This window comes from Trichechus manatus, unplaced genomic scaffold (assembly GCF_000243295.1).
Source record: "Trichechus manatus latirostris isolate Lorelei unplaced genomic scaffold, TriManLat1.0 scaffold00062, whole genome shotgun sequence".
NCBI classification, from domain to species: Eukaryota; Metazoa; Chordata; class Mammalia; order Sirenia; family Trichechidae; genus Trichechus; species Trichechus manatus.
In genome coordinates this window covers 5155037-5176879 of record NW_004443998.1, presented here as the reverse complement: position 1 = coordinate 5176879, position 21843 = coordinate 5155037, and the positions used below count along the sequence as shown (strand labels likewise).

The 21843-nt window shown below is 40.1% G+C and overlaps 1 protein-coding gene across 2 annotated transcripts in view; it reads left to right on the top strand.

Moving 5' to 3' along the window:
• The window catches only part of MME (membrane metalloendopeptidase), a 95726-nt gene that overhangs the window by 45971 nt on the left and 27912 nt on the right, over nucleotides 1-21843 (top strand). For both annotated transcript variants that reach the window (XM_004379174.2, XM_004379173.2), the window contains exons 9-16: nucleotides 8207-8341; nucleotides 11000-11101; nucleotides 13007-13143; nucleotides 13253-13346; nucleotides 14481-14609; nucleotides 16079-16177; nucleotides 19104-19184; nucleotides 20699-20802. In XM_004379174.2, the coding sequence (XP_004379231.1) occupies nucleotides 8207-8341; nucleotides 11000-11101; nucleotides 13007-13143; nucleotides 13253-13346; nucleotides 14481-14609; nucleotides 16079-16177; nucleotides 19104-19184; nucleotides 20699-20802 (881 nt within the window). The remainder of the gene's footprint in view (nucleotides 1-8206; nucleotides 8342-10999; nucleotides 11102-13006; nucleotides 13144-13252; nucleotides 13347-14480; nucleotides 14610-16078; nucleotides 16178-19103; nucleotides 19185-20698; nucleotides 20803-21843) is intronic.

The following is a 21843-nucleotide window of genomic DNA, read 5'->3' as shown; positions in this document are numbered from 1 at the left end:
CTCTAACGATCGGGATTGGTCTAGTGAGCACACAGCAAGCTCCCTGCCTTGCTCCCTTCCCTTCCATAACCATGGCCATTTGATCTCAGGATTCTTTCCTGCTCACCTTAGAATCCTTCTCAACTCAATGCTCTGAGCTTCAAGCAACCTCCGTCCAGTCGAAGGGAGGTGGCATATGCGATAAAATCTACTTGTCATCCCGGACCTGGGTAACTACCAGAATATTTCTGTACCCTCCCTCTCCTTGTTAAATTCATTTTTTCTTATGGTGAGGGTAAACAGCTATTGAAAAACATGTCAATTTTCTCCTTATTTCCCCAATGATATTGGCTGCCGTCCCAGTCACCACCACCTACAGCACCTCCCTTAGTTTCCTCTGCATCCCCAGCCAGTTATCAAGTAAAGGTTAATTCTAGTTTCTCCACTGGCACAGTGGTTATGAACTTGCCTGCTTAACCAAAAGGTTGGCAGTTTGAATCCACCAGCTGCTCCTTCATAGGGTCACTATGAGTTAGATAGCAACGAGATGTTTGGAGCCCTGGTGACGCAGTGGTTAAGAGTTTGGCTGCTAACCAAAAGGTTGGCAGTTCGAATCCACCAGCCGCTCCTTGGAAACCATACGGGGCAGTTCTGCTCTGTCCTGTAGGGTCGCTATGAGTTGGAATTGACTTGATGGCAATGGGTTTGGTTTTGATTGCCAAAAAATACTTGGTAAACCACAGCTGTAAGCCAGCCCCTGAGCTTGTTTCTTGGCTCTTCAAAGGCAAGGGACGAGCAGCGCTGCACCCCACCTTCACTCTGTCGGCTCCCGCCAGCTGTCATCAGCAGACTACCCCTTCTTCCAGTCCTAAACATTCACTCCCTCTTGGCCCTTCCACTAAGTTCCAGTCCTCAGTGCATTTGCTAAGTGGAGATAACTGCAGTAACCCAATGAAACACTCATAACTCTCCTTGGTCAAATCATTAATTAAGTCCCATTCCCCCAGGTCCTCTGATCCTTCCTTCAGGGGAATATCCTGATCATCCAGTGGAATTATCTTCCATAATCTAAAACTAAATGCAAGCACATGGTGACCGTAGCGCTGACAATTCCTAAGGAAGGCCATTTTCACTTGCAGAAACACTTTTTGTGGCTTTTAATACCTTATGAACGGAATTTTTGTGTTGTGACATCTGCGTGGCGTTCACAATAGTAAAATGCCTCGTGGTGTTACACCACTGCTTAGTGAAAACAGGTAACTCATTTTGTTTTCAGGAACAATCTCTCACTTCCTGACTTATACACAAAACGTGATTTTTCTCCTGTTAAAGGACCTTCTGCCTTTCAAGTCATTTGTTTTCTTCTGGTACTTTCAAATGTTACACTCTGAGAAATGCAATATTGTATGCTTCCGGTTGTCATTCTGAACTTAAATACCTCAGTTCCTTTTCAATTTACGTACTTCTCCCCTCAGTTAAAAAGGGAACATGCCTAAGGCAATCAAAACTCAAAGATATATGTTCTTGTATTTTTTCCATGACGGTATCATATGTTTTCTTTTATAATTAAAGTTACTCATGTACAGACTTTAAGAGCGAAATGAGACACTGGGGAATTTAGCCCAACTACTCATTTTACAAATGCGGAAACTGAGTCCCAAAGAGGCTAAGTGACTTGCTTAAGGTCACGAATTAGAAGATACGTGTGTCAGGGAAAATTAATTACAGCGATAGAAACCTACTCTGAGTTGATTTTTTTTAAAAGAGGTTTTTTTTCCTGTGGTTGTTTTTTCTTTTTTGGTGGGGGAGCTCACCTAACTAGCAAGTTCTATGGACGAACCAGGCACAGCTGTTTCCAGGGTTTCAACTGAGTTCTCTGTCTCTTTCCTCTTCTCAAGGGTCTACCGTTGGCTTCCTTCTCTAGCAGTCTGTCTCCACTGTGGCATCGAAGACGACCATTAGCGCCTTCACAATCCAGAAAAAAGAAATTCCATCTCTCCCAGTGTCTCTGAATCTCTGAGGGAAGGGCCCTCATGGCCCTGCTTGAGTCCCCTGTCCTCCCCAGGGGACTGGGTTCTCTGATGGGCTAGCTGGCAGTGGCTGCCTATCTCTATGGTTCAGGAAGATAGGCTCCTTGATTGACAGACCCACCAAGAGGGAACAGGACAGAGGGTTCTGTTAGGAGAGGACACTGAGCATTATCCACTATAACCCACCACCATGCAGTCTCCTGATTGCCTATCCAGCTTTCTTTTTAGATGGACCAATTTCTACAAAAAAACCTAAAGGAAATTTTTACATAAAAGTCTTAATTAATCCAACTCATGTGCATGACGCGAGGTGCCACACAAGAATAGGTAAACACTATCCTCTTCCAGGGGTTTGTAATCTAAAACTGGTAATTCATTTTTGTGCAGGCCCAGTGTAAGGCTAAAGGCCGTATAGACATCTGTGTAATTCTAACAATACATACATTTAACGACTGCCATGGCTTTCTAGTTTGGATTAGCAGCGTAGCTTCTTGTTGTGTAAAGCTCTCGCAGGAAATAAATGGAACTTCTCAAATGTTATGGCAGAAGAATACACCCCTTTCTCATCTCAGTGACATATAAGGCTCAATTACAATGAGATTTACTGAGAATTTTCTTGAGTGTCTTTGAATTCTAATTTTGGTTCCCAAAGCAGGAAGTAAACCATTCTGATATCCGAGAGGATCCATATACCTTGGAGTCCCTGGGTGATGCCAACAGTTGAAGTGCTCAGCTGTTAACTGAAAGGTTGGAGGTTCGAGTCCACCCAGAGGTGTCTGGGAAGAAAGCCTGATGCTCTACTTCCAAAAAACCAGCCATTGAAAACCCTACAGAGCACAGTTCTACTCTGACACACATGAGGTCCCCATGAATCAGAATAGACTCAGTGATAACTGGTTATATATACCTTAGATATGCTCTTATCCCTTTTGACAGGAGATAAAGATTAAGATTATTGCTTGTTTCAGGCAGTGCAGTGCCAATTACTCTTTCACTGCAATCTTTTAAATTATATTATACCTCCCCCTTTTTTTAATACATCATAAAGCATTTTGTATGCTGTCATCTCTATGGAGACCTCACCACATCCCTCTGCTGAAGACAGTAAGCTGAGTATTCTAGCCTCAGGGTACCAGTGCCCTGGAGATTCCTGACTAAGGGATCTGCACTGAGTGGGTAATGAAGCCAAGAAGAAATCTGTGCCCCTGACTTTCAGTGAAATTTCCCATTTCCAAAGGGAAATTTCTAATAAATAGGAGAGAATTTGCATATTATTTGGCTTGAGCACAGATGAAGAAACTGGAGATTAGAAAAGATATTTTTCAGGAAGGTCAATGCAAAACCAAAAAACAAAACAAAACCCTTTGCTGTCAAGTCAATTCCTACTCACAGTGACCCTACAGGACAGAATAGAACTGCCCCATAGGGTTTCCAAGGAGCGGCTGGTGGATTCAGACTGCCGACCTTTTGGTTAGCAGCTATGCTCACCGTACCTCTTAACCACTGGGCCACCAGGGCTAGGTCAATACAAAGGAGTAGGAAAAGAATGGATTTAAAAAATATTGTAAAGACAAAGAAACACCAACTAGCAAACCTAAAATAAGGATAATTTTACATAAAAACTGAGAAGTACGTGCCTAAAATTTAATAAGGGGTCTGGAATATTCTTAAATACAAGAAGTCGAGCCGTCCAGTGGAGACTAAGAGACTTTGCCATAGATGTGTTTACACACAGTGGAATCACATTTCTCATCTCATCCCAGATAGAAAAGGTCTTTGAAATTATGGAACTCATATTCTAATAGAGGCAGATAATAAAGAAATAAGGAAAAAAGATTAGTTGAGATAAAGTATTATAAAGCAGATTCTTAAAGGTGATATGACTGGGCATAGGGATGAGTGGGTAATTCAGGTGTGATTACATTAGGTTTTGTAGAAGATCACTCTGGCTGCTGTTTGGAGAATGGGTAGTAATGGGAGCAGAGAGATCAGAGAGCATCCCACCTGGTAACGTGGGGGAAAGATGGTGGTGCACTAGGGTGATAGCAAGGGAGATGGAGAAACGTGAGCAGACGTAGGGTATCTTCTGCAGGTGACTGTCTTATAGGGAAATTGTTTTTGTTCTTTAGACTACTCAGCTGATGTATTGAGCGTGCTATATGGTAAGCTATCGACATTGCATAGCACACAGCCTGGACCTGATAAGATGGATCCTGCAAGGGGAACTGCTGACCTCATGTTATTACCTGGGCACCAGGTGACTCCTAGTCAGGAGGTTTCACCCAATCCAAGCACCTGTATTTAACAAAACATAAAGGAGCTTTTTAACTTGGGACTTAGCAAATATGATGAGAAATTGTTTTGAGACTGACTGAACCCAGTTGGTTAAAAAAAAATACATGTGATTTCCCAAAAATATGCAATAAACCGTAGCCATTCTACAGTAAGTTCTCCCATGAATCTCCAGGTTCTCATTAATGACCTGATGAAAGTCCAACACAATCCCCATGTTGGCCCATGGTAAATCCTCTTGTGTCCTGTGTTTCTCCTGCTTTGGAATCTTGGTGGAGCTGGGGGCTATTTTTCGTAGCTTGATTATATTTTAAGTTTTTTATAAGCCCCAGGAACGGCTGTGTGATTCCCTATATCCACAGTCCCTCTGCGGGAGCAAGTCTTTCCATGCTGCTTAACCTGGAAAAAATTTCCAAGCCTTTTTGATAGGAAACATCTTTTCTGCATTGTACTTCATTCAAAATGGGTCCCCCCTGTGTTCCCCAGGGAACTTCCTGTTAACACTATTAAATATCCCCCCGCATGAGTGGCTAAGAATACCACAGTTCTGTAACTCGTCACTTCATGCTCCACTTTATGCCTTTCTTCAAAGGAAGATAGAATATTAGTAAGACCTGGGTGTCCCAGAACAGAATGTTTGGAAGTGAAACTCTAAATTCATAGGTAATTGGGACCTGAGGTACCCAAATACCAACCTATGTGGCTGGAGAGCTTTCTGTTCCTCCCTGGAACTTGCTTCTTCTCATTAGTAACGAGTAGTTTGTAGCACAGTAGTCAAATGGCAGTCTTGTCTTCCTCTTTGGCAAGTCTAACAAGTATCAGCTTTTTTCCAAGAAAGAGGAGTCCAATTTCTAAATACCGTTGCCTGGCTGCGTAGTGGTTACGAGCTCAGCTACTCACCAAAAGGTCCTTGGAAACCCTGTGGAGCAGCTCTGCTTTGTCCTACAGGGCCGCTATGAGTTGGAATTGACTCGATGGCAGCGGGTTTGTTTTGGTTTTTGGTATTGCTTGGTCCTCCCAAATGAAGGTAGCTCTAATTAGAATAACGGTTTACGATTTTGAGTGTTGGTGAGTATCATCTCATTGATAGTGTGTGATTAAAAAACCCACAAAACTACTTTTATATGGATTTTACCTGATCATTTAAAAATGAATTGTCACCTTTGAATCCACTATTATAAGTATTGGAATTTACAAAATTTAAAAAAACAAAATAAAAGGAAGAAGCTACATAGATATTTATGTGGGATCTTCGTCACATAAAGGATCACTGAATGACGATCTCAGGTCTTCCAAAAAGCTTCCTTTTGACTATCAAGAGATAGCTGACTCTGGTTTCTGTCCTAGTAACTAATTGCTCTCTCCATGACCAAAAACGAAAAATTCCATTTCAATTTATAAAACTATCCTATCCCATGTATTTTTAAATGTTAAAATATTTGTTGATTGTTTTCTCCCCAAGTCATGACCATTATAATCTTTTGGTATTTTACATATCTAGAAGTATCTCAAGGAAGAAAATTAAAACCTTGAAGAAGAATCATATATTGTTAAAAAGCATTTAACAGTGGCAGTAAGCCTGGGCTTTGACAGCTACTAGATAAATTTGGAAGCCAGGAAATTATCAACATACTAGGACACACATTGTTTTAACCCACTGCATTAGTAATAGGACTCATTAAAGGGGTAGAGTATTCCATATGAGTCGGAATCAACTCAAAGGCATGGGTTTGATTTTTTATTCCGTGTAGCTGTACTGAATATTCAAGCATCCCAGAAGCCAGTGATATCATATGCTTTCAGTTATCTGGGAAATTTTAACAGCTCAGCAGACTAGAAGCACAATCAATTGTCCTTACCCCGATTTCTACCGTCTTTAAATGCAGCTTTTAAGGATACAGATACTGGAGTAGAGCCAGTTTGCAGAGTCAACAAAGTGCCTAAGAGGATTCTGGTTATTGTTTTCTCACCTCATCAACAAAAAAATGCACCACATATAGTACAGAAGAAACTCAGCGGATTGGTAAACGGAAAATTCAAGTTACTGCCTCCTTCATCGAAAAAAAAACCCAAATCCACTGCCATCAATTGGTTCCCACTCATAGTGACCCTATAGGACAGAGTACAGCTGCCCCGTAGGGTTTCCAAGGCTGACATCTTTATGGAAGCAGACTGCCACATCTTTCTCCCGAGGAGTAGCTGGTGGGTTTGAACCACCGACCTTTAGGTTAGAAACCAAGCTCTTAACCACTGTGCCACCAGGGCTTCATAGTCAGTAGTAATTCCCTGCTGAAGGCAGACGATGTATATGCTATGAAACACTGTGAATTCAGAACACAGCATGCTGCTCCCTTGCAGTATGAACTCAGACATACTTGTTTGCTTCAGAGTGAAGCAAGAATTCTGATTACCTTTCAGGAGGGAAAGAATGGAATTGGTGAGAATATACAAAAAACCTTCCTTTCATTCCTGCGACCTTAGATATTAGCGTTTTAATGCAGACCCACAGCTGTTCTATTGAGTCTGTGAGTAGAGACACTAGTTAGCCCAGCATTGCAGGGAACCCGTGACAAGAGAACTCCTCTTCCCAGGGAACTGTTGACTTGGAATTTAGAAAAGGTCACAGAATGCCAGTATTAAATCTTACTTACGGTTGTTCTCTTGACTTTCAAATTCAGAAGTACTTTGCACATTCTGCTTAGGATGTTGCTTGATAAAATACTGTTTTCATTTCCCTACTGGTTTTAGGTTTGATTCTCTTAATCACTAAATTCCTCTGTGCCTTTGCACGCACAGTTAATACAAGCATGCTCCTTTCGTTGATAATCGGTAGGGATATAAAAACCTCTTGAAAATGAAAGATTAAACACTCTATACCCTTCCTTTGTATTTACCTTGGGAACAAGTCTCAGAAGCATGGACGAGCTCATTTGTTCCTACCTTGTGTGGTGTATCTTTCCCAGTCACATTCGCTTGCTTCTAGTCAGGCTGGAGCTGGGAACCTGAATACTGAGTAAATTTTATTGATGTGGAATCATAATTTTTTTAAATTCCTGATAGATAAAAATGGCTAGTCAATAGCAATGGGTTGAGACTTACAAAAGCGGAATTCTATTTCCTGGTGAAGCGGAATTCCAGTCTTGAATTTGAATGAAGCCTTTATATGTTCTTTAAGAGGTCAGCAGTACAACTACTTTATAGCTTACTTTCGCAAAGTTAAAATGTATATGAAGATAAAATAGAAAGAATTTTGAGTTCTTAGAAAGCTAATACCTAAATCCATGATATGGTAAAATTTCACAGTAACAGCAGCCAGTTAGAGAATGAACTAAAACCCATAGGCGTGTTTTAGAGGAGCTCATGAGAACACAGTCTCATAAATAACAACACTGCCTGGCCTGAGGAGACAGATATAAAGGTATCTTGATCGTATTATATGAGTTTGAGGCCATCTCTTAAGGAATAATTTGAAAAGTAACTACAATATATACTATCAGAGAAAACCTGAGAAAAGAAGATGTGGACAAGGAATTTATTATCATTTAAGAAAAAAGTAGTATATATTATTGCTTACCAAGTGTATCAAACGCCTGTATTCTTATTAAGACCGTTTAAATAACTTGATTGAAAATTGAAAATGATAAACTCTCCACAACCAGACGGTTGTAAATTACGTAGTTCTTTCAAAGTGATGCTTTATTGCTGTGCTCTGAATCAAAGACGCGTTGACCTTCTAAGACATCTGTACAAATCGTTTCTTTTACACTAGGAAAGTGTTGCTAATTTACTGTGCTTTATCTGTTACCAAAACTTCATTGAATAAAAAAAATTTTTTTCAAGTTAGAGCACCATGAAGAGTATTTAGAAGGTTCTCCAGTAATTTACTGCTATTTTTTGTCTCACAGGCTTGCACAGCATATGTGGATTTTATGATTGCAGTGGCTAAACTGATCCATCAGGAAAGAGGACTGCCCATCAATGAAAACCAGATTTCTTTGGAAATGAATAAAGTTATGGAACTGGAAAAAGAAATTGCCAATGTAAAACACATTTTCTCTGATACACTGAATAATCTTTAACCACTTTTCCCCCTCTTTCTATCATATTTTAAGGGTTCGAGGTGAATTCTGTGCAGCCCCTTAACTAAATGATAGAAATGCATGGCTCTTAGTGGATCATTGTCTTCAAGAGGACCTTTGAACTGCAGAATTGCCGAGTAAACTGGCATACTGAGTTTGACAAATTAAGCTAGATACACTGAATTACTTATTGTAAGTGGACTGCATCAAAATTCTGCCATTTATAGCCAAACTGTTGTTGCGATACCCTTGCAACTTGGCACACTTGACTGGTTAGTATTCATAAAAGCTGTTTTTGTTTTTATTTGTACAATTTTACTTTATTTCAAAGTTGGAGGTGGCCACAGAGATTGTCCGTATCCCTATGAGGCATCACTGTGCTAAGACATTAGCCCTGAACGTGGTCGCATGACGGTGCAATGCCATTAAGTTCAGACTGTCAGGCTGCTGGCTTCAGGGAGATTTGCAGCAAAGCCTAGTGGGTGTATGCCTGAATTTCCTCTATTCTCAGATGAAATGTTGGAGCTGGGTAGGCACTTCCTTCTCTGACATTCCCCTGACGGGTCTTGCCATCTCGGTGACTTAACTCAGAGCCTAAGTGGCATCAGGTTATTGGCGGAGCCCATAGTCATTCTGTCTGGGATCCACAGTGCTCCCTCTGACCCTGCCAACAGCAACCTAGACCCCTAAGTCCCCCATCCACTTGCCACTGCCATTCTGGTCTATCCAAGTCTTGAGAACTGAAGACCTTTGAGGGCAGTTTTGGACTCCCTAGAGCTACATGTCCAATAAGCAACATCATGATCGACAGAGAAAATATTGAAGTTGTCCAGGATTTCATTTTACTTGGGTCTACAGTCAACGCCCATGAAAGCAGCAGTCAAGAAATCAAACAACGTATTGCATTGGGAAAATCTGCTACAAAAGACCTCTTTAAAGTGTTGAAAATCAGAGATGTCATTTTGAGGACTAAAGTCCGCCTGACTCAAGCCATGGTATTTTCACTGGCCTCATAGCATACAAAAGCTGGACAATGAATAAGGAAGACCAAAGAAGAATTAATGTCTTTGAATTATGGTGTTGGTGAAGAATATTGACTATACCATGGACTGCCAGAAGAAGGAACAAATCTGTCTTGGAAGAAGCACAGCCAGAGTGCTCCTTGGAATCGAGGATGGCGAGACTTCATCTCACATACTTTGGACATGTTACCAGGAGGGACCAGTCCCTGGAGAAGGACATCATGCTTGGTAAAGTAGAGGGTCAGCGAAAAAGAGGAAGACCCTCGATGAGATGGGTTGACACAGTGGCTGCAACAATGGGCTCCCACATAGCAATGATGATGAGGATGGCGCAGGACCAGGCAGTGTTTTTTCTGTTGTACATAGGGTTGCTGTGAGTCGGAACCAACTCAACGGCCCCTGACAACAACAGAGCTACGTGAAACCAGCAATCTCCAGTCAGAACCAGATTGTGGTTGGAGATGTAGCTGGGTGGATGGCACTTTGATGGGTTATGCATGGGTGTGAGATCCATAGTGCTCCCTCTGACCCTGCCAACAGCAACCTAGACCCCTAAGTCCCCCATCCACTTGCCACTGCCATGCTGGTTAGGAATTGTTAGGACAGTTTACTGCAGGCATTTTCCCACTTGACCTCCCTAAGCCATGTTCTCCCTAGACCAGCCTCAGCTCTGTAGTAGGTCTATCTCATCTGTGTCTATATTTTCTCTCCTCTCTTAGACTCCAGGATTGGGATGGGGTGTGAGACGTCTTTGTATCACCTATGCATGTCTAACAGCATTCAGCATAGTATTGCATGCAAGGGATGTTCAACGAATAATTTTTTTAAACAAATGAATAAATAAGTGACCCAAACGGGAAATTGGAGCCACTGTCATTAAGAAATAATGACCATTTTTAAAACTTCACCTTTTGTCTCTTCTCACATTTTCTTGTTTCATCTACTAACTGGGGAATTACTGCAATTTTCTTTTCTCCCTTTTTTTTCTTCATACATTCAGTAAAGAAAACAAAACTGGATGCTGTTGAATGTAGGGTACTAAACTGTTTGGCCAGAATGAGAGGACGGTCACAAAAGTAGAAGTTGTTGTTACTCTCCTCAGATACCTTGTAACCTAACTGTACCACTTACTAGGTATTCTCTCTCTTTAATTTGCCTAAGTTTATTTGCAGAGACTATTAACTTTTGAGAGGTGGGGACTGAATTTTAACTGGGACAGAACGGTGGTGGAGGTGGGGGAAAGCTAGTATTTGAGAGATAAATTGGAGATGCCTGTACCCAGGAAACTTATTACAATAAGAAACGTCTGCAGACAAAAGAGAGCCTTAAACTGTGGAAGGAACAGAAGACCGCGCAGAGTACGTCTGTGTTTGGGCAAGTACTAAAACATGACCAGATTTCTAAAGAACTTTGAACTTGACACTGCACCTCAAACCTTACATTTCACTGGGCTTTTTGATATGCCAAAATAAATTACAAAACCAGTATAGCACTTATATCAAATTATGGGATCTCTGAAATTTTTCCCCTTTTATAGGATTATAGTTTTCTGAAGAATTTTTAGTTCTAAAATAACGATCAAAATTTAAATCCACAGGCTACAGCTAAGCCCGAAGATCGAAATGATCCAATGCTTCTTTATAATAAAATGACATTGGCCCAGATGCAAAGTAACTTTTCATTAGAGGTTGACGGAAAGGTGAGTAGCGAGTCCGGTGTACTCGTATTGTGCCATTTCCTGAAATTATAACATCGAAATGCTGTTTCCTAAAGTACATTTATTTCTTATTTATTAAAATTTGTTGAGCGTCAAAATGAATTTAGATGACACCAACCACTCGACTTCCTGTCATTTGAAATCATTATGATAAGCTAGAGTTGAATTTCAAAGGGAAAGTTCCTTTCAAGGCAACCATGCAATAATATTGGAAACTATCATAGAAGAGGGTGGGAAGTCTTTCTGAGAGGCCAGTATAGAGTTACCTGACTGCAACAGCCAACAATAAAGGCCTAGATTTCTTTTTAACTCCTGAAAAGAATAATTTATTCATGGAACTTACGGTGTTCCCACTAAGACTATTTATGGAGATTTTCAGAGCAAAAGAATGGAGAATGAGACCCCAAGCGGTAAAAAGTAACTTTCTGTCTTAGATTGCATTTGTAATCAGCAATTGTCATCTTTTTGCTTATTTGTAACTCATTAGCTAGTATCTAATAATCTGTTTTGGGGGGCTGTGCATTTATTCTTGTGTATTTTTGATACATGTGATGAGGAAATGGAACAAAGTTCATGGAAAAGGTACAAACTACCTCGTTCAGTGATGGCGTTCTCTTCGGCGCTAATTGTTGTAAACAAGGACGTTCAGGGCATAACCTCTTGAGTTAAGCATTTCTCACATACAACATTTTTATATAATAAGTGCTTAACAAATATGTTTTGAAAGAATGGTCTGAATCACCAAAGGAAATCAAGAAAAGTACATCATAACACCTCCTACTTAGTGATCAGTATATTTATATGTTTCTGGAATAATAGAACGAACCTAAGGTATTGATAGGAGGCCTGGTGGCACAGTGGTTAAGAGCTCAGGCTGCTAACCGAAAGGTCTGCAATTGGAATCCACCTGCTGCTCTTTGAAGCCCTGTGGAGCAGTTCTGATCTGTTCTGTAGGGTCACTAGGAGTTGTGAGTTGGAACTAACTCAACGGCTCACAACAGGATATCGATAATCTTTTTAAGTAGTCTCCAAGACTGAAATATGGGATTAAACAAATCAAGATTTGCATAATCTCCACTTATGCCTTCTTATATTTCCCTTGGTGATTGAGTAACTACACTTCCCATTTAAAAAATAAAAAGAAGTCAAGATTTCTTCTTTTGGCAACTCCAGACCTACCTTCTAAGCTTAAAAATTGCATGAGAAACCACTGTAGACCAAATACTGATGGTTTAAAATGTGTATTTCGTTTGGCTTTGTATTGTATGTATAATATCACTACCTTTGCTGTAACAAGAGAGCGTTTTCATTTATAGCAGCATCTCCACTGAGGTGTATTATTTTCTCTTGATGGTTTATTTTTTAATATCTACTTTTAAAAGATAAACACTATATTTTGTTTGTATCGAAATATGTATATAATTTTGCAAAAAGCAAGGAAGCTTTACAGTTTTTGTGGTAAAAATATATAGCAAAACATTTGCCATTTCAACAATTTTTACATGTACAATTCAGTGATATTTACTACATTCATCATGTAGGAAGCTGTATTCTTAAAGCTGTCTCTTTTCTTTTTTTCTTTTATTTTGTTAGTCCCAAGATGATGACATTAGTCTAATTTCTACTTGTGTATTCTCTAAATTCGAGATTTTGTGTTACGAATTCTACTCTCTGAATAATCATGCTGCAGAACTAATTTTTATTCAAAAACTGTTTGAAACAATTAAGGAGAAGAAATCCCAAACAAATAACAGGCTGGCCATGTTGTAATTACATAGTGATTTAACTGACACCTTTGAATGTCTAACCATCTAACCATAATTGAATCTTGGAACCGAGAAGAAAAATCTGTAATTACTGAATTGTTTTATGCCTGTTTTTTTCCAGCCATTCAGCTGGTCAAATTTCACAAATGAAATCATGTCAACAGTGAATATTAGTATTCCAAATGAGGAAGATGTGATTGTTTATGCTCCAGAATATTTAACCAAACTTAAACCCATTCTTACCAAATATTCTGCCAGGTAGGTATGTCAGAGAGCCCACATCCTCAAAGTTTACATTTCATATCACTCTTTAGAAGCTTTGCAGCCTCATCTTTTCTGTTGCTGGGTGGTGGGTTTTTTTATACAGAGATCTTCAAAATTTAATGTCCTGGCGGTTCATAATGGATCTTGTAAGCAGCCTCAGCCGAAACTACAAGGAGTCCAGAAATGCTTTCCGCAAGGTGAAGAAAATATCTCTCTTTTCTTAAGACTTAAAGCGTAAAGAGATAACATGGTTACCCCATGTACACCACTAGAATGTAGTGAAAGAAAGGACTTTGCCAAGAGACTAAATGACAACTCTTGGCTCTTTTGGCCATAGTAGGATATTTTGCCTGGGAAAGGGATTCATTTTCCTGGGCTTTTGCTGTCTTATGATTGTCTACTGTGGCACCATGATTGCATTGCAGTGTCAGGGGTTACATTTGGTTATTTGAGCCATGCATGAAAGAGTACTGGCTTGGTTTTGGTTGTGTGAAAAGTAATTGCAGTGGTATCTTTCTCAGTGAATGTAATTTTCAAGTGCTTCTAGCATCCATGCCATACATATACAAATGGACTACATTCACAGGGACGAATCAGTGAGAGTACACCTGCCTGGAGATACTTCAAGTCTTTTCTTAGGCTGTACCTACGTTATTTAAACAATCATCATTTTAGTCCTATTGTGAGGGGAGAGGTTAGGAGAGATTGAGGAAGAAGGGATTCCCCCTAACATATTGGTTGGTATCTTGAAAAGAAAATCGCTCTCTGATAGAAATTTTTCAGGTTTTACCCTTTAAAAGAAAATGTAAACAACATTTTTAAAATTAAAGAATGCAACAGTGGTGTTCTGCCGGATTTCCCTGACCTAAATTAATCCCCTATTGGTCCTTAAATTTACACATATACCGTTCTTCTAAATACCGAAGTTCAGCTAACACATTAAGGAGCAGGAATGTATTTTCTTGTAAACCAGATGTCCCCTCTGGTACATTTCTTGAATATCACTTCCCATTTATGTTTATGCACTGGTGACGATGGTGTGGTTTTTCTTTTCTTTTTCTAAAGCTATCTAGGAGAATATTAACTTGTAATGACCAGAAGTTCTACTGGGATATGCTACTGAAAACATATGCTTCCAAATCACCTGTAAATAAACAATCCAGTCAGATAGCATTTTATCCAAGGGTAGAGACACGTGCCTTGTGAGAAGTGATTAATACTGCAAGAACTTGAAGGAGACACAAAGAATAGACCCTTCTGAAATGTGTGTTCTGACTATGTTCCAACCCTCTACTCTTGGTCAAGCCCCGTTTCCTTTTTCCCTCCCCCAGGCAATTTATGGCACAACATCTGAAACTGCAGCCTGGAGACGGTGTGCGAACTATGTCAATGGGAACATGGAGAATGCCGTGGGAAGGCTTTATGTGGAAGCAGCCTTTGCTGGGGAGAGTAAACACCTGGTAATGTTTTCAGCACAACAAACTATCAGTTATTTGTTTGCACTGATGGACAATTCAGTAGTCCATAACTTGGCTAATATTCTACTAATTGGGCAGAAAACCTCGGAATCATAGTTTGCCATTGTTTCTCAACAAATCTCACTCTCCTCCCAAGGGTCTGCTCCTAATATTGTTTAGTCCAAAACCAACTGTCCGTTTTCCAGAAGCAGTGTATTCAAAGAACTCTGTCCTTTGTTCTATTGACATAAACTCTTCTGTTAGCAGAATTACCAGGAATGGGTGTTTTCTTAAAAACGTAGACGGTAAACTAGGGTTTATTTGAAGCGTAACAAATGCACTCCATTTTTTATTTTACTGAGGTACAAACAATGGAACTAAAGATATGGCAAAAGAATCTATTCAAATGCTACTTCATGCTTAACTAAACTACTAATGTCACAGCTAATATTTTCTGTTAGTGTTTCTTATATGAGAGTGGAAGCTATTACATTCTGAGTTTTTTTTTTTTTCTAAATTGTACTTCAGGTGAAGGTTTACAGAACAAATAGTTTCTCATTAAACAGTCAGTACACACATTGTTTTATGACATTGGTTAACAACCCCACGACATGTCAACCCTCTCCCGCCTTGACCTCTTTTTTTTTTTTTTTTTTTGGTGAAAATATACATAGCCAAAGATACACCATTTCAAAAATTTCTACATGCACAGTTCAGTGACATCAATTATGTTCTTCCAGTTGTGCTGCTATTCTCACTTTAGATGAAGGTTTACAGAACAAAATAGTTTCTCATTAAACAGTTAGTACACATGTTGCCCTATAACAATGGTTAACAACCCCACTACACGTCAACACTGTCCTTACTCAACGTTGGGTTCCCTATCACCAGCTTTCCTGTCCCTTCTGCCTTCTAGTCCTTGTCCCTGGACTGCTGTGCCTCATTAGTCCCATTGTGTTTTATAGGGCTGTCCAATCCCCAGCTGAATGGTAAACCTCAGAAGTGACTTCACCACTGAGCTAAAAGGGTGTCTGGGGGCCATACTCTCGGGGTTTCTGCAGTCTCTTTCAGACCAGTAAATCTGGTCTTTTTTGTGTGTGTTAGAATTTTGTTCTACATCCTTCTCCAGCTCTGTCCAGGTCTGAGGGTGGTTTTTTAATTGATGTATATATTTAAAAAAAAAAAAATCTGTTGCCATAGAGTCGATTCTGACTCACAGCCACCCTGTAGGACAGAGTAGAACTGCCATATTAAGACCTATTGAATCAGCAGTGTTAATAGTGGCAATATTGCTTTAAAAATGTAAAGTTCCATCTAAGTCCATTTGTTTAAATCATGGTTTGTCTGTAAATTTACGTTTATTAACATGTTATCAAGTCACCTAAAGACAGTTTGTAGCTCTGTTTTTAGAAATTTATGTTACAAATAATAAATTCCTGGCCTAAATTTGTCTTGTGTTCTTTTGATTTGAGGTTGAGGACTTGATTACACAGGTCCGGGAAGTTTTTATTCAGACTTTAGATGACCTCACTTGGATGGATGCCAAAACAAAAAAGAAAGCTGAAGAAAAGGTAAAAAGCAAGGCAAAGCCAACCATCAAAGAGGCGTTTCTTTATGGTTAGGAAAAATGTCATCAAGGATTGCACTAAAAAAATGCAAGCTCCTTCAAGATGTTAATGTTTCTGAGAACATTTTTCATTGATAGATATATTTTTCCATGATTTTCATCTTTTATTATCTCTTTGCAACCAGCACCCACTCCCTATGTTCAGTTTAAAACTTTGAAAGTACTCCCATTTTCCTTTTGTTTAAAGACGTGGAGCCAGGGATATCATTGCTCATGTCAGATGGATCTCGGATGAAAGCAAAGAATACCAGGAAGATGTTTATGTGTGTTTTATTGACTCCGCAAAGGCATTCGACTGTGTGGATCATAACAAATTATGGATAACATTGAGGAGAATGAGAATTCCGGAACACTTAATTGTGCCCACGAGGAAGCTGTACATGGTTCAAGGGCAGTTGTTCAAACAGAACAAGGGGATACTGCGTAGTTTAAAGTCAGGAAAGGTGTGCGTCAGGGCTGTATCCTTTCACCATACTTATTCAATCTGTATGCTGAGCAAATAATCCGAGAAGCTGGACTAGATGAAGAAGAATGGGGCATCAGGATGGGAGGAAGACTCATTAACAACCTGCTTTATGCAGATGACACAACCTTGCTTGCTGAAAGTGAAGAGGACTTGAAGCATTTACTGATGACGATCAAAGACCATAGCCTTCGGTATGGATTACACCTCAACATAAAGAAAACAAAAATCCTCACAAGTGGACCAATAAGCAACGTCATGATAAACGGAGAAAATACTGAGGTTGTCAAGGATTTCATTTTACTTGGATCCACAGTCAACGTCCATGGAAGCAGCAGTCAAGAAATCAAAAGATGCATTGCGTTGGGCAAATCTGCTGCAAAAGACCTCTTTAAAGTGTTGAAAAGCAAAGATGTCACCTTGAGGACTGAGGTGTGCCTGACCCAAGCCATGGTGTTTTCAGTCGCCTCATGTGCAAGCGAAAGGTGGACAGTGAATACGGAAGACCTAAGAAGAATTGATGCCTTTGAATTGTGGTGCTGGCGAAGAATATTGAATATGCCATGGACTGCCAAAAGAACGAACAAATCTGTCTTGGAGGAAGTACAACTAGAATGCTCCTTAGAAGCAAGGATGGCGAGACTATGTCTCACATCCTTTGTACATGTTATCGGGAGGGATCAGTCACTGGAGAAAGACATCATGCTTGGTAAAGTAGAGAGTCAGTGGAAAAGAGGAAGACCCTCAATGAGATGGATTGACACAGTGGCTGCAACAGTGGGCTCAAGCATAGCAAAAGTTATGAGGATGATGCAGGACTGGATAGTGTTTTATTCCGTTGTGCATGAGGTTGCTATGAGTCAGAACCGACTTGACAGCACCTAACAACAATCTACGTTTCTGGAGCCCTGGTGGCACAGCGTTAAGAGCTCAGCTGCTAACCAAAAGATCAGAAGGTTGAATCCACCAGTCGCTCCTTGGAAACCTTATGGGGCAATTCTACTCTGTCCTATAGGATTGCTATAAGTCAGGATCAACTCGATGGCAATGGGTTTCCTGCGTTTGTTTGCCAGCCGTGACCTCCCCCATCAAGGCATCCTCACAGATGCCGCCATGTTCCACATGTTGCTGTGAAAAAAAAAAAAAAAAAATTAGCACAGGATGCTTACAAAAAGACCTCATGGGGATGGGGGTGCAAACAAACGCAGAAGGTGCGCGTTATTTGTGTAAAATACGACACTCTTTGGGGAAGTGTCTTCTAGGAACTAAAGTACCAGTGAGAGGGGGCTGACTTTATACCTGTGAAGTTGCTTTGTAAACAGGATATAGTATGGAAAGCTGCAAGAAAATGGGCTTGAGCTGACTGAGTTCAGTGACACATGCTGCTTATTGCATCAGGTAAATTGTAGGCTTATGTAACAGATGTGTAAACAAAAACCACGTCCATCTAACAGCAAACCAAATAACTCAGAGACACAAGCTTAATTCCCATGAAAATTTTAAATTAATTAAATGATTTCAGAGCAAGATAATGTTATGTAATCAAAGGTCAAACAACTAAAAAAGTAAGAGAGGAGTAAAAATAGAAGTAGCAAGTAGTAAGTGGCAATAATAATAAAAAAGAATCGTTTTAAAAATAAAATTACAAATAATAAGCAGTAAAAAAAGTAAATATGTGCTGGTATAAGGAGAAGCTTATCTTTCACTCAATTAATGAATTTCATTCATTTAACTTTGAGAAGATAAGACCACCCCCCCAAAAAAAAACACCCGTTGCCGTCGGGTCGATTCCAACTCATAGCAACCCTATAGCACAGAGTAGAACTGCCCCACAGGGTTTCCAAGGAGCAGCTGGTGGATTCGAGCTGCCGACCTTTTGGTTAGTAGCCATAGCTCTTAACCACTGTGCCACTAGGACTCCAGAAACTGAAGGAGAACAGAAAAACTCCCAGGAACCAATATTCAGAAAGAACATTAGCGCTAAATCTGTAAGCCCATGCCTGTTTTCTCCGCCAAATCAACGAAGTGGAAAGATAATTATAAGCTGCTAGATTGGAGGCTCTAAATATTACCCCTTCTGTAAAATTGAGGGAAAAAAGTCTTTCAGAGAAAACGTTCATAAAAGTACAATATATGTGGAACAATGGATTGTCCATTTTTGTGTTCTTGGGAAAGCTGTAGTCTAAGAGAATTGGGCGTTAGAAGTTAAATTTCAGACCTGTTTAGTTTATTTTGAACTCCAGAAAGAACCCAGTGTGAAGGCTCTGTTGCAGTGTTTCCAGATACTTTTTTTTCTTTTGTAAACGGTGTGGATCAAGTTATTCAGTTGCTAGTGATGGGTAAATTATAGTGTTTGTGCTTGAAAGTTACATAATCATCCTCACATTCACTATTATAATTTTCATAGGCCTTAGCAATTAAAGAAAGGCTCGGTTATCCTGATGACCTTATTTCAGATGACAGCAAGCTGAATAAGGAATATGTCGAGGTAAGTCTCCAAGCTTGTAAATATTCTGGGGTAATTTTTCCTGGGGCCAAGGGTAATGTCATTTCCAGCTATAGGGTTTCAGAAATGTGAAGTGGCTTAAAACTGTAGATCTCAAAGCATAAAGCCTTTTACACTGAAGTCAGAACATTGCTTATTTTGACCCTTTCTTTCATCGGCCTGTACTGTATTTGACGGACACAGTTAATATTATTTTATTTTCCAGGGGTGAGCATCACGTGGCCCAGATATAAAACTGGGCCAGGCAACAGGTAGCCATCAAGCTCCTTAACACATCTCATACGCGCCTGACAAGGCAAATCTTCTAGTTTCCTTCCATTTTCTAATTATTCCTCTACTGGATAAACCAGGTCATGCATTTTGGGTTTAAAAACCAAAAAAATTATATGATTTTAGAACTGGAAACAATATTATTCTCCCCTGGCTATATAACAATTGAAAGAGAAGAAAGAGGTTAAAGTCACTGCAGAAGTGATTTCAGACACAGCTGAGGGCCCTGTTGCTGACATTGTGGCCGCCATCACTGCTTGAAACCCTGGTGACAAGGAGGCACACCTTGCCCAGGTCCAGGGATGACAGTCATTCCTAACCCAGTGATTTCTTGCCGAAGGGGAGATTTGCAAGCCATGGTGGCCTCTTCCCTTTCCATTTGCGGAATAGCTTGGCTATGTCTTTTAAGAGCTCACTCCAGAGTGCAAGTGTCGGGGGCCCTGATGGCAGAAGAATAGTGACTAAGAGCCTAGATGCAAAGCCAGACTCCCTGGGTTCAAATCCCAGCTCCACCACTCACTCATGTGGGCAAGTGACTTAATTACTCTGTGCTCAGTTCTCTCAAGTTTAAAATGGATCAAACAGCCCTTACTTCACAGGATTGTTATAAGAATTAAATGAGTTTAATAGATATTTAAGGAGCCCTGGTGGCACAGTGGTTAAGAGCTCAGCTGCTAACCAAAAGATCAGCAGTTCAAATCCACCAGCTGCTCCTTAGAAACCCTGTGGGGCAGTTCTGCTCTCTCCTATAGGGTTGCTATGAGTCAAAATCGACTCAGCAGTAGTGGGTCAATATATATTTGAAGTGCCTAAAACAGTGCCTGATGCATTGTTGTTGATGTTGTTGTGTGCTGCCGAGTCGATTCCGACTCATAGCGACCCTATAGGACAAAGTAGAACTGCCCCATAGGGTTTCCTAGGCTGTAATCTTTATAGAAACAGATCTCCAGGTCTTTTCTCCCATGGAACCGCTGGTGAGTTTGAACCACCAACCTTTTGGTTAGCAGCTAAGCACTTAACCACTGCGCTGCCAGGGCTCCACCTGACATGTAGTAAGTACTAAATAGGAATGTGCTATTAATTATCATATATTATGTAAGAATTAATATTGGTATAGTGAGGCTTGTCTGATACTAGAATTTAAGAAAATATCCCCTATGATTTTTAGCAAAACTTTTGAAGACACTGATTTTAATACTTCTCTCAAAATCTTTTGTATAATATAGTTGAACTACAAGGAAGAGGAATACTTTGAGAACATAATTCAAAATTTGAAGTTCGGCCAAAGTAAACAACTAAAGAAGCTTCGAGAAAAGGTGGACAAGGAAGAGTATGTATATTCCAGTTTCTAATGTGTTCATGGAGCCCTGGTAGTGCAGTGGTTAAGAGCTATGGCTGCTAACCAAAAGGCTGGGAGTTTGAATCCACCAGCTGCTCCTTGGAAACCCTATGGGGCACTTCTACGCTGTCATATAGGGTTGCTATGAATTGGAATCGACTCGACCGCAACGGGTTTGCTTAGTTTTGGTTTAATGTGTTCATTCAGAAGTGGCCCTCCCCACCTCCCTCCTTTGTTGGATCGGGAGAAAGAATCTGACTTAGAAAAATGTTTAAAAGTGTAATGTCCTCCTTCCACTGAGTATCTTTAAGAGCATTTAAGAATATTATGCTAAAAATCTAGGTCAAGAATTCAGCCAAGTTCGAATTTTTTCCACTAAGACGTCTTCAGACTACCTCAGTTTTTGGTTTCTTCCTACTTTATTGCATGTCCACCCTACTTTGTTTGTGAACAAGATTCTCAATAAGACCTTAGCCTAAGTAACTTATAGTTCCTTCAGTCCTTCTCTCAGGCCTTGCTCTGTACCCAGAATTTTGCCTCTGCCTACACCCTTTCCTTTTTTCTATCAGTCAAGCATCCCACAACTCCATCCCCTTCATAAAGTCATCATATACCACGTCTCTCAAACCTGTTGTAGACAAATAAAAGATACCAGGAATCACTTTCATTCATATCCTTCAAATGTTCTTCATCTCTGCTTGGTACTGGCATCAGTCCTTCTATTAATGGTTAGTTTGTTTATTTTTCGGTTAAATGGATGTGTGTGACATATTCAGCAGCATATGTGTTTGTGCACTTAAATCCCTAGAACTGCTTACAGTGCCTTTTTCTCACCAGGCTCTTAGCTCCTAGAGAACAGAGGCGATTCTTTTTGACCACTGTCTTAGTCATCTAGTGCTGCTATAACAGAAATACCACAGGTGGATGGCTTTAACAATCAGAAGTTTATTCTCTCACAGTTTGGTAGGCTAGAAGTCCATGTTCAGGGTATCAGCTCTGGGGAAGTCTTTCTCTCTCTGTCGGCTCTGGAGG